The sequence below is a fragment of the Urocitellus parryii genome, chromosome 6 (assembly GCF_045843805.1).
Source record: "Urocitellus parryii isolate mUroPar1 chromosome 6, mUroPar1.hap1, whole genome shotgun sequence".
In the NCBI taxonomy this organism is placed as follows: domain Eukaryota; kingdom Metazoa; phylum Chordata; class Mammalia; order Rodentia; family Sciuridae; genus Urocitellus; species Urocitellus parryii.
The window spans coordinates 191,505,020-191,518,189 of record NC_135536.1 but is presented as its reverse complement, the minus strand read 5'-3'; the positions used below and the strand labels follow the sequence as shown (position 1 = coordinate 191,518,189).

General features: G+C 53.8%; 1 protein-coding gene across 2 annotated transcripts in view; it reads right to left on the bottom strand.

Annotated features, from left to right (window-relative positions):
* Window positions 1-7,674: 7,674 nt before the first annotated feature.
* Window positions 7,675-13,170, bottom strand: part of Atp9a (ATPase phospholipid transporting 9A) — a 117,789-nt gene continuing 112,293 nt past the window's right edge. For both annotated transcript variants that reach the window (XM_026390931.2, XM_026390932.2), the window contains exon 28: window positions 7,675-12,085. In XM_026390931.2, coding sequence (XP_026246716.1) covers window positions 11,949-12,085 — 137 coding nt within the window. In that variant the 3' untranslated portion in view covers window positions 7,675-11,948. The remainder of the gene's footprint in view (window positions 12,086-13,170) is intronic.

The following is a 13,170-nucleotide window of genomic DNA, read 5'->3' as shown; positions in this document are numbered from 1 at the left end:
CTGGACCACCAGACTTCCATTGGCCCCTTCTTCTGAGGAAAACATAAAAAACCCCTTCAAGGAACGCCCTCTTCTCCAGTCTTGGAGGAGTCTTAGAGAGCTGTCAGTCAAAAACGCCCCGCCACGTGACCCAAGCTCCGCCCACCAGGCTCTCACACTAGGAAGCTGACTCTTGAGTGATGCGAGGTGGGGTGATGGGGTAGGGGTAAGGGGACAGAGGAGCCGCAGGGGACCAAACAAGCTGCAGGGACCCAGTTCCAGGAGTGCTTTCTGCTACCTGCAACTCCAGCGTGTCCTTGTTCCCATCAGTTCCAGGCGACAGTTCCAGCCTGCGGCAGCTCAGCATCCTGGCAGTAAACCCCCACCCCTGATTTCTGCTGCATGCAACCAGGGCCTTAAGGGATACGAGAGGGTCCCAGCCCTGCACGCCACAGGGCAGCTCCCAGCAGCTGTTATCCAAGGAGCGAGTGAGAGTGCGCGCGTGTGTGTGCGCGCGCGCGCACACACACACACACACACACACACTGTACAGGCGAAAGGTCCAAGCCCAGAGCAGCAATGTTTATCCTTCTTTCACAGCTAATAAGTTGCCAGGTCTAGGATGTCAGTGCTTCTTGTGCTCCTCAACTGTCAGTCCGTCCATTGAGTTTAAAGCTACTCAGCCTCAAAGATCCAGCGAGAACTCAAGACGATGCGGTGGAAGAACCCCTGCGCTCCCCCTTTAGAGCCGCAGTGCTCAGAAGTCTCGTCTTTGAGAGGCATTTCCTGGGGCCATGGAGACTCTTGAGAATCAAAGCCTTTCTCGTGGATTGAGCCAGCCACCAAAAGCCACGGCCCTGGACTTGGAGAAGGAAACCAGTTGTACTTGGGCAAGCAGTGTGGTCTGGGAAAAGAGCCCATCCATGACATCTCCGGCTCTGGGAATCCACATGGAGCCCAGTGGCTCCACTCTCCGTGCTTACCTTCAAAGGTCAGAGGTCAGCTGCCTGGCATGGTGAGGGCAGGCGGAGGGGCTGAACAGATGCCTTCCTATTCGGCCCACCCCATGACACTCATCAGCACCAGCTGCCTTTGCTCCAGTTTCTGTTCCTGGATGCTGTGAACTCTTCTGCCACAGGACACTTGCATGTGCCATTTCCTTTGCCTGGAACACTTTCCTGACATCTATAAACTCTAGCTTCTCTCATCTTGCAGATTCCAACTCAAAAGCCACTTCCTGAAGGACACTGTCCATGAGTGCCAAGTCTAAAATAGCCTCACACATTCCCCTAACCCAGCTCTGGCCATTCTCTCCGGGGGCACCCTGATTTAATTTCACATAGAATTATTTCACAGTGCAATCAATTACCTTCTTGACTGTCTTCATTTATTATTTCACATGTATTGCATACCCATTATGTGCCCCCTTTTCCCAGGCATCCAGAATTGCATATAAAGCCCTGCAGAGTTTACAATTTTGTGAACAAGACTTGCTGAGGGGCTGAGGTGGGCACGGCTGCCACACCGGGGGGGGGGTGTCAGGACGGCCTCTCCGAGGGCACACTGGAGCAGGCCTGAAGGGGCTCTCCTCCCCTAGGACAGATGCTCACTTCGCCCTTGAGAGTGGGGCCCGCAAACACCAAGGCCCACACATGCCCAGCACCCAGTAGGTGCAATATAAATGCATATGTGATAGACGTCCATGGTGCCTCCAGACAGCTCTGGGACTCTCTTCCCCAGGGTGACGACATCCCCGCAGTGACTCATGGTGTGAGGCTTGTACCCATCCTGAGTTGGCTCTGCTCATAATTAGAAGGTGGGAACAGCCACGGTGACAGCGGCCAGAGAGTGTGGCAATTCCCCGGGATGTAGGTCAGGGCTGGAGGGAGGACGGTCCCAGGAAGGAGGGGAGTCAGACAGAAGGCAGACTGTGGTGCAGAGGAGGAGCTGCCTGGCCACAGCCAGGCCCAGGCTGGCTCCGCCATCACCTGCAAGTTGTGTGACCATGAGCAGGTCACCAGCCTCAAAGGAGTTGATAGGAAAGACAAGGAGAGATGCCGTCGGGAAAGCACCGGGTACACGGCGCCGCTGAGCCGGCCCCAGAAGCCAGACTAGGAGTGAGCAGGTGCAAAGGCACCCATCCAGCCCTGCACGACTCAAAATAAGGACGGTAAAGGGAAGGACAAGGGAAGCTGTGGGAGGGGACATCTTGCAAATCCCATATGTGACAACATACCTGAATCTCCAATAGGTGGAACTCTCAAAACTCAACAGTAAGGAAACAACCTGCAAAAGAACCCGGCACCGTGGCGCACGCCTGTCATCCCAGCAGCTCAGGAGGCTGAGGCAGGAGGATCGCGAGTTCAAAGCCAGCCTCAGCAACAGCGAGGCACTAAGCCATTCGGTGAGACCCTGTCTCTAAATAAATTGCAAAATAGGGATGCGGCTTGGTGGTCAAGTGCCCCTGAGTTCAATCCCCTGTAAACGCCCCCCCTCCCCCCAAAATGTGTGAAAGGCATAAATGGTTCACTTACGAAGATGTACTATTTCCAGAGGGTGGCAAAGGAGCACAGGAGGAGATGGGCGATCTTATTAACCACTAAGGAAACGCAACTTACACCCGTGGAGAGCTGCCTCTGCTCACCTGTGAGTGTGGCCAAAGCAAGTTGTGGACAATACCGAGTGCAGACGAGAATGTGGCACCTCTGGAAGCCACCACACACATGGGGTAGAAGGCAGAACTGGTACAGCCACTCTGAAAATCAGTTGGCAGGGTTTTATAAATAGCTGTTGAGATATAAGTGACATATGATAAAACCCACCCATTTAAAGTACATAATTCAACAGCTTTTAGGAAGTTCAGTGCTGCACAACCACCACAATGAAATTTTAGAACATTCTTATCACCCCAGAAAGTCATGCTGAAATAATGGGAACCCATCAGCAGTCCCCAGTCTCCCTGTGTCCCCAGCCCTTGACAATCACCCTTTTACTTTCTGCCTCTGTGGATCTGCCTCTATGGGACATCTTATACTGCTCTGGAGGCCTGGCTCAACCAGCTTCTCTTAGTGTCATCCCGTCTGCCCCGGCCTCCGGGCTGCTGGTGGACAGCGCTCTCCAAGGTGAGACGCCACAGAGGGCAGGACCCACTCCGGTCAGGTTCCCGAGTCTTCCAGAACCTGCTCCTACTCAATGGCTCGCAGCCACTGAACCCAGTGCATTTCATTATGAGCATTTCACCAGAACTTTAAAATCAAAACAAAGAAATGCTCAACTGTCCAAAGGTTTGCTGAGCCTTCACCACGGACCGGCCCTGGGCGGGCTACGGCGGACACTGGAAGCCAGCGGCTCCCACGGTGTCCCTCAGACCTGCAGGAGCCCCCTCTTGGCCAGGTGAGCTGGGGCCACCTCCTCCCCTCTCCCCTCGAGCTTTGGGGTTTATTTTGTTAAACTCAAGAAAATTCTGCCTCCGGTTCTATTAACAAATTTTTAAAATATATATTTTTAAAAATAGCTTCCAACGATCTGCCATTCCTACTGTCGCCTGCATCCTCCCTCCTGCGACTGGGCGCGTGGGCTCTGGGGCGGCGCCCTCTGCTCGCTCCTGTGGCTACGCGTCCTCCCAGCTACCGAGGGGCGTGTGCTCCAGGTGGGGTCTCCTGGCACCTCGGTGACAGGGCCACCTCCACGTGGGCGCACGGACAGGACCTCAGGACCCAGGACAGCAGGCTGCTGCCTCCCCACTCAAGCTTCCGAATCCTCTGAGAACCCTGAGCAGCAATTGGGGAAAACAGGCCCTGAACCCATTTTGAAGGACTTCTGAGCCTGGGAGAGACGGCTCCTGCTCATCCACCACCTCCCTCGGCCCAGAGGCCTCAGTGAGAGGAGCTACGGCCATTTCTCCAAGCTCTGCCTCGTTGCTGATCCTCAGAAGCTCAGAGACTTTAAGGAATTGGCCCCACGTCCCCAGCTAGTGAGTGGGGGAACTGGCACCCAAGCCAGGTCTGTCCCCATCTCACCCAGGCCACCGACACGCCACCCAGGCTGCCCACCCCAACTCTAGCACGTCCCCCCAATGTGACATCGCCTCCATTCCCACTCCCGCCCCATCAGGACCAGGAAGAAAGGTAGCGCTGCCATTGCCTGGTGTCTTCTTCCAGCCCGAGGGGGCCATGGCAGAGCAAAAGTCTCCCCGTCCGCAGACGGCAGCTCACTCGAGAATGTTCTTTGGCCTGATTTCCCCAAATTCTGGTGGTGATGAGCTGCCTAATAAAATTATGCTAAGTTATGTGCATAAAGAGCAGCATCTTAAACCCTAATTACTGGCCACGTCTTTGAAGGATGCCTGGGCAATTTCCAGGCTGATCAACTCACCTCTCGTCGGGCCTGATTAGCTGTTGGGGCCTCGTTCAGCCGCCGCCCCCCAGCCCTCTGCACCAGCAGGGCTCTGGTTGTCATTAGCTCCTCAGATTGCCTTTTTAAAAATCTGTTTCGCATAAAAGGACAAATGAGAATGAATATTTGCCCATCTTTAAGACACTAACTGCATTCTTCTCCACAGCCTGTTCTTGTTACTCTCTTTCTTCGGGAGGGATCTGAACGCAGCCCGGGCTCCAGAGTTTCTGACTGCAAAACGCATCAGCCTCGAAACTTGACCCGGGCCGGCATCTTTGCGAGGCACCACAGATCCGGCCACCAGGATCCTTTTTCTGGACCGATTCTTCCTCCAGACCTACCTGCCAATCCTAGGGGGCTGCTCCCTGTGGATTATTTTCCAGGACTGTGGACTGCTCTTTGCCTGTGGGCACTCCGGGCTACAGGCTGGTATTATTTGCTGGTAAGGCAAGAAGAACTTTCATCCAAGGATTGGCTTCTTGTCCTTTAACCGTCAACATGGTCCAGGCCATTAAAATCATGCCGAAATATTGGGCATGGGCGCAGGCAGGTTCCCGTGGAGGGGATTTCACTGGAGTCTGTGTGACACTGATGTGGTATGAGACTGTCAGGATGGGTCCCTGATCAACAGAACTCCTTGACCCAATGCCAAAGTCTGCGGGCCCTACCTGTCCCTACCTCACCTCCTCGACTCCCTCTTGGTCTCAAAGCTCCAGCCCTGTGCCCGGCCCTACCTGCCCCAGGGCTTTTACACACACCACTGCCTGAATGCCGGTTCATGGTGTCCCATGGGTCAGTGCTCCTCATCCTGCAGGCCTCTGCTGCTCTGGCCCTTGCAGAGGGCTCTTCTCGGACTCCCCTCACTTTCTCCACCCTGATTCTTACCCAGTTCTCACCCTCAAGGGCTCATGTCCTGATGCTGCATCTGTCTGTTTGCTTGCTGTCCCCTGCCACATGTAGACAGATCCAATCACTGTGAGGGCGGGTTTTGTGTCTTGTCCTCTGCCAGGCCCCCAGCCCACACATCAGTGTCCCACTTCAAGCAGGCTCTCAGTAAATATTTTGTGAACAAATGGATAAAAAAGTCAGTACGTCCCATGTGTCCCTGGTCTCTGCGATCTTTCTCAAAGGAAAAATATTCATGGGTTTATCTGACCTAATAAAAGAAGACGTTTATTTCTCCTAAATCTCTTGAAAATGGACAACAGAGGCTTAGAACAGTGAGTTCCTGGGATAAGCAAACAGAATCTGCAGGCTGAATTCTAAGAACGGAGACCTGGCTTGTCACCAAGCATGGGTCATGGGGCCAGTGACTTCATGCCGTGACTCAGTTACCCCAAAATGTAGGGGGAACAGTCTCCCAGTCAAAGCCTCAACAGGAAAGCGGAGGGTGGCTTCGCCCTGGCGCTCCCCCCAATCCCCGACCTTTGGGGAGACGCTGTGGTGCAGAGGGCTCACCCACAGAAGCGGGCGGGGAGGCAGAGAAACCCGGGATCAGATGCGATTTCCCTGCTCAGGCTCTGGGTGAAAACTGATCTGGGAATGCGTGATCCTCCAAAAATCCGCCAGCCCCCGAGCACTTGAGTTACCCCTCCGACCACAGCCACATGGAGAATGAAATCAACGCCCCACGGAAAGAGCTGACTTTTTTTTTTAACATTATGCAATGTTTGGGTGAAAAAATAAAAAGGAGGAGGTATCAGGAAAAAAAAAAAAAAAGAACTCATCGTTTTCCCAGAGTGTGGCAGGAGCTATTTCTAGCTTTTTATGATCGATTTCACCATCCATCACTGGCCGGGCGTCCTGAGAGGCGCGAAGGCGGCCGCGCGGTTATGTAACCCATTTCAAGTCGGAAATTAGCGAGTCCTGGATGAATCCTGTTACTGTATTCCGACTTCTGGAAAGTCTGCCCCGGCTGCAGTTCTATTTTGAGGTGAGCAAATCCATCATGCACCAGCCTCCTTGCAAATACCGCAGGGCTTCGTGTCACCCTGAGAAGTTTCATAACAAAAACAGCCCCAGTGCGCGGGGCGTCGGAACATTTCGTCTCTGAACCTCGTTACAGGGAGTCCAGTTGCCAATTATTCAAAAATGCAAATATCCAAGATCCAATAAATATTCATCTCTCACTCTCCCAACACATTTTTTTTTTAAGCCAAGCCCAGCAAAATATTCTGGTCAACAACATGAAAAGAGATGTCTGTTTCTAACGGGGGCCGCTGGCCATGAAATCAATTCCGAAGCCACCAGAGCTTCAGTGGAAACCCAGGGCGCAGGCAGCAGACGGGACCGTGGCTCTCCCTAGCCTCGGGCGCCCCCTGGCGGCAGGGACGCGTAGCGCCGGCCGGGGAATGGAATTTCACTGGGGACCAATGCGCAGTCCCCAGAGCGCGCTGACAGCGCACGTGTCAGGAAAAGTACTGGGGGTCTTCACCTTGACAGCGCGCGAGGTCCCCTTTGTCCAGGGAAGCCAATGTGGACAGAAATGGGCAAAATTATGATTCTTTTTCTAATCAATTAACGCAGAATGGCCCTTTCCAATGAACCAATGAGAAGTGAGCAGCCTTACCCTAATCGCAGCCCTTGGCCAGCCTAATGCGGAATTTGCTTCCGGAGAGATGCACTGACACCATGGGGCCCCTTTACAAATTAAGGGACAAATGGTGAAATTGATGCATGCCCAGGAAATGAGGGTCCTCAACCTTGGCACCATGGACATTTCGTGTAGGGTAAGTCTGACAGGAGAGATGCCCTGGGCTCTTCAGGGTGTCCAGTGGCACCATGGACCTCCACCCACCAGTGGCTAGTTGCACCCTTCCCCACCTCCCAACAAACTCAGGTGTCTATGGATTTCATCTGAGCAACAAAATCACCCCTGGCTGAGGTCCCTGGGTTAAGTTAACAAAGCACAGTCCTCCTTGCTTCTTATGCACCAGCTTCCAAACCTCCTTTGCCTAAAAAGTAAGTGACCACATTCTTAAACCTTCTGTCCCTTGATTTAAAAAACAAGACTTCATCGCCATCAAGTGCTATGTGTGTAAATACCATCTGATCTTCTGTTTTTCTCTTTTCCCATTTTACACGAACCACTCTGAATTTCTGACACGTCTGGGAAGGACCAGGGTAACACCACGCATTGATTTGGGTTCCTTTTTCTCCCCCTGAATTTGAAATGTAACTGGGAAAAAGTTCTGGACCTGTTAACGCACCACAAGATAAACACACAGTGGGAGCTTTATAGAAAGTTCTTGTTCCATCACCAGAATTCATGATTCCATACAAATCAAAACGATCCCCAAAGGCAGGAAGTACACAAGCTTTATTGGAAAACAGCAACAGGCCACGCTGGCACACAATGAGTGGATCCGCTCGGAAACACATGTGTCAGTCACGGAGCCGAGAATCCGAATCAACTGGACGGACCCTCCGGCTCAATTAAAGCATCTGCGCAGGGCTCCTCCTCCATCATGACGCTGTCCTGGTGAGCACGGCAACGAGGGTGACACGGAGAGATCTAGGGAGGGACCCGTGACCCGGACACGGCTGTGTTAACCCGGGACAACAAAGGGATCCATTGGCCAGGATTTCATTTACAAACACCACCCCCCACCTTAACCACAAATGCCACCTTCCCCGGCACAGGCCAGTTCTGTCCAACCCTGCGGGAGGAGCTGCTGTAGTCGAGAGGCTCTGGGCTCCAGGTTGGGGAGCACGGCCCACAGGGCGACCTCGGGTCCATTCCAATACACGGTCCATTGTTTCCCCAGGGGAAATGAACAGAATTACACATGAACAACAAAAAGCTTTACATTAAAAGGAAGGAGAAATAAAGCGAGTTGTATTTACAGAGCTCCCGGTCTATTTTTAAATCGGGAACAGAGCTGGGAGCAATGGAGTTTTAACGCAGTAAAAAACCAAACAGTCTTCAAAAAGCTCGAGATGACACCACAGACACGCACACACAATCTCAAACACACACAAGATTCAAGATGATAACGGCCGACGGGTGTTTGCTTTCAATAGAAGAGAGCAGGAGAATGTGCAGATCCGTAGGAAGTCTTGGCAAAAGTTGAAAACGCGGCCCTGAAGGCATATGGGCATGCCCTTCCCCGGGCAAAAGTAAGACCAAGTAGAAAAACAAAAGTCTGGAGGAGAAAAAAGGCATTAATTTCCAGTGAGCACAAAATTCAAATTACATCAGAAAGTACTGTCGGTACCACCTATAATTTCATCAGAGAATAAACTGAGGAAATCTTGGTAGAGAGACGAGGGTATTGAAGATGCGTGCCACACGGGTTTCACTCAATGGGGAGCTCGCCTGGGTCTGGGTAGCATCCTGCCAGGGGTGGGAGCAACCAGCTCGGGAGGCTGGAGGCAGGCATTGGTCTCAACTTTAAGGTGTTCCCTGGGACCTTCTCCAAGCAGCTCAAGTTAGCATCCCCGACTCTCCTAGCACCTTAGCCACACACGTGCAGAATGAATGACCAAATCAGGATCAAAACTGTCAGACTGGGTGTGGTGGCGCCTGCCTGTCATCCCAGCAGCTGGGGAGGCTGAGACAGGAGGATCATGAGTTCAAAGCCAGCCTCAGCAAAGGGGAGGCGCTAAGAACTCAGTGAGACCCTGTCTCTAAATAAAACACAAAATAGGGCTGGGGATGTGGCTCAGCGGTCGAGTGCCCCTGAATTCAATCTCCAGTACTGCCTGCCCCCAAAAAACTGTCAGATGCAGAGGAACGAAACCATCCTGCTCACTCCACCCTCCACCCTCATCAGAAGATACAATCACAACAAAATCACAGTAGAAGCTCTCACAGGGGCAGAACCTGCTTGTGCTGTCCGAGGGCACAGGGAGCTGTGACTTCTACTTTAAGGAGGTGTTCAACGGGTGGAGACTGTGCCTAAGGCCTTCAGACCTCAAGTGTCCGATAAAGGTGTCAACGGTGCGCTACAGAAATTCCTTCCAGGTCGATGAACCAAGAGAAAGGCCAACGGCATCCTGTGTTCAAGGCTGACAAACTCGGGAGACACTAACAAAATAGTTAAGTTCCTGGCTTCTGGTTTCCTTCGCTTTCTCCACCACTGAGAACCCGGGCAGTGCCCAGCATCCGGGTTCTGCTGGGGTTGTGTGCGATTCCCGAGGTCATGGCTGTGCCCTGCCTGCCCTTGGGTCTCCTGGGCTGCCAGCGGTGCACATCCCTAAGTGTTCGGGGACCCCTGGTGGGTGACATCGGCAGGATGCCTTCTTGAGGGATGGTCCCACAGCATGGTGGCTTCCATGGGGGGGTTCGGTCCTTCTTGGGCAAGGAAGCTGCCCCCACCCAAGGGCACGAGAGACAGCAGAACAAGAGGCTCACGGAGGAGCTGCCCAGCACCTTCACCTTCCAGGCGTGGCCTCTGGCCTCCCTGGAGCCTCCTTCCTCCCGGAGGTCAGGTGTTCGCTCATGAGAAATTGGGAATTAAGGAAAAAAACAAAATCAGAGGGACCAGCTTTGTTCCCTGTGTGCTGGAAAGACCTGGTTCTCCAGCGGGGGTGCCGATGATCTACCTGCAGGAGCCGTCGCCTGCCTCTGGGAGTCACGCTGGTTCAGGCTTCAAACTTGCCATGGAGTTAAGATTCCCGGGTTCATAGGATCAAAAACGCTGAACGACACTTCCTCCTCCCCCACGGATGGAACCAGGGCCTTGCACACGCTAGGCAAGCACTCCACCAGGGAGCAACACCCCCAGCCCTAGTTACTTTTTTTGAGACAGGTTTAAGGCTGACCTCAAACTTTCGATCTTTCTGCCTCAGCCTCCAGAGTCACGGGGATTACAGGTGCGTGACCCCACGTGGGCCCGGCTCCTCCTCCACCTTTGAAACCACCCAAAATCCCCTCGGTGAATACGCTGGACCTGCTCAAGCTTGCTGAGGTTTCTGGACAAAGATCCCTTCCCTAAGCAACCACTCGTGCAAGGCGAGTCATCTTTTCTGAAGGACTTTCTCTGGCAGAAATGGCCGGTGGAGAGGGGGAAATATTGCAAAATTACAGAATCTCAAAAACAAACAGAAATGACATCGATAACCTGCAACTCGCTGCCACCCTAGGAAGTTTTAAAGGGACAACACAAAATACAAGGGCTTGTCAAGAGCACTCCAAAGCTCAGGTCCTTGTGTCCCCAACTCTCGGAGGCAGGGTCCCTCGGGTAGGTGGCAGGCGTCAGCAAGCAGGCTGTGACTTCCATCCCCGAAGCACACAGAGTTTAGTGTCGCACTGAAGCTCTGCAGGGTCTGTACACATAGAGAATTTGTACAAATTCGAGACGATGACCACACTCAGCTCTTGCGGACCCACTGACTTAACCCTCCTGTAGTCGAGACTCAGAGCCCAAGAAGGCCCTGCTCTCCCCGCCACGTGGGACACTTGCCAACGATGGCTCCTCGCACGCAGCAGCAGCTGCTTTATAAGAAACACACGGCCATCCTGGTGGGGGAAGTCTTGCCTACTGGCGGCCTTTCAGCGAGTTCCCCTGGAAATCTGCAGGCAGGGAACTGATTCCAGATCCCAAGCCCCGGCCTCCTCCCACGGGGCTCCTGGCTTTGAAGGCTGCCACCGGGAATGGCGACACGGCAAGATGCCTCGCTTGCTCCGTCCGTCCGCAATAATTCCTCCTAACAGGAAACAGGTGGCTGCAAAGAGAAGAGCCCCGTGCCCTGACCTTTCCGCTCGGGGCCCAGAGGGTCTGAGTCTGAAGAATCAGCCGAGTCTTATCACACTGTCGACACATTTAGGGGCTGTTCAGTGGCACGTTTCCTGCTAAAACAACTCTGCTGGAAATGTCAGGGGGTGTCCTCAGATGGCCACTGGCTTGGTAATTGTCACCAGCTCCTAACAAAGCAGGATCACACCTCTGGGATTCTTTTACGAGGTGGCAGGTGAAGTTAACTGGAGGCCAGGACCGTCGTCGAGTTGGATCCAGGGTGATGACTGGATTTAGGGCCCCCTCCCCTCCTCTCGGGTACCTTTCCTGATGCTCTGAGGCGGGGCTGCCTGAGGACGGGGAGGATTTCCAAATGCAATCCGGGTTCGGATGACTTTCACCAAACATCACTGTCTTTTTCTTCCAAACCCTCACTAAGAGCTCGATGTTTTCCTGAAACTGCTTTGTAAGATGAGAAAGACTTAAGAGTGCACATGATAGGACTGTTTAAAAAAAAAAAAAAAAGCCTTCTACCACCTTCAACTAGACAGAAGCTTTATCACATGACAACAAAATTCAAGTCATAAGGAGTTTGCCCGGGGGCCTGCAGAAGCCTCTCTGCCGAGCCACCCGGCTGCTAGGTGTTCACGCTCACTCCCACAGGGCTACAGGGCCACAGGGCTCCCTCAGGCACACTGGGGACCTCAGGACCCTCCCTCCCGATTCTTCAGCGTTGGGACGGGGTCCCGACACACAGCACAGAGCCTGGCCACACCGAAACTGCACATGTTAGCGATGACTGCAAAATACACAGGTGGCGGTGACACAAATGGAACTTGAACTCTGTCCACCAGGAAAGCCCAGAGGCCAGGTCCCCTCCACCGAGTGCCGAGCCTACGACGTGAGCTTCGAGTAGCTGGGAGGAGAGAACCGTCTTCGCAGGTACTTGAGGACGTAGAGGGGGAGACAGCTGACCAGGGTGATGACAGACACCTTCCAGAGGAAGGACAAGGTGGCGATGAAGTACACATCTGCAAGCAACGGAAGGACAGCAGTGAGCGTGTGGGAATGTTCCAGAAGGCCCGTGCAGTTCAGAGACAGCTACACCGCTGTCACGGGGAAGCACCAAGCCCCGTCCTCCACTGGCCCCTGAGGGTGCGCCCTGGGTTGGCAGCACACCCCACCCTCCCGCCCCTCTGTCTCGTCCCGCTGTCTGTCCTCCCCTGTGCTTCCTGATACTCAGGGAGGTGCTATTTTTTTTTTTTTTCAAATACTAGTAAAAGAAACTTCAGGGAAAACCATTCTTACAGTGTTTTTTGATTTGGAATCTGACAGGTGGCGTCTAAACCCAGCCCCTGGGGAGCCGAGCGACACTGAGAGGCAGGCTTCTGCTTCCTGCAGCTTTCTCTCAGCTCCTCGTGGTGGAGGGGAGCCACCAGGAGGACCTGCGGCACGTGCCAGTGGGCAGACATGCCCTGTCCAACCAGTCCTGTCCTCGGGCACTGACGGGGTACGTCCTCAGCTGCCGCAGGACACTAAACCCTGGATCTCAGGTTCTCTAGAGAGAAGAGGCTGCTCGGAGCCTCGTGAAGCAGTTGCCAGAGCCAACGACTTCCCCGCAGTGGGCACGGATGGACGCTGGGTCCAGGGCCTAGGATCCTGTGCCCTCAACCAGCCCTTGGTCGTCCAGCCAAGCCGGGCTTCCTGTTCTGCCTCAGGCCCGAGCCCTGCTCACACAGTAGGTGCTCACACAGGCCATCCTGAAAGACCAGGGCCAGCGGGCAGCTCCGGTCTTCGCTCCTGTTGTCTTCACTGAAACCTTCAAGAGGAGCTCAGAGGCCGGCAGAAGGGCCCTGACCAAGGATGCCTCCAGGTTCAAGGGGGTTTCTTCGTCCTTTTCCTTATTATTGTCCTCTAAGGAACCTTTGCAAACTTTGCCCCTAATCTACCTCCCCCATGACATTTTACCGCCACAGGCCTGCGGTCCATCTGTTACTGGACACACCTGCCCTTAGACACACAGGGAGAGCTGCTCAACCCCACACCTCGGTGGTGGGGCCACATGGCCCCCCCATACAGGATCTCTGGGGTTAAGGGGAGTCCAACTACCCAGCTG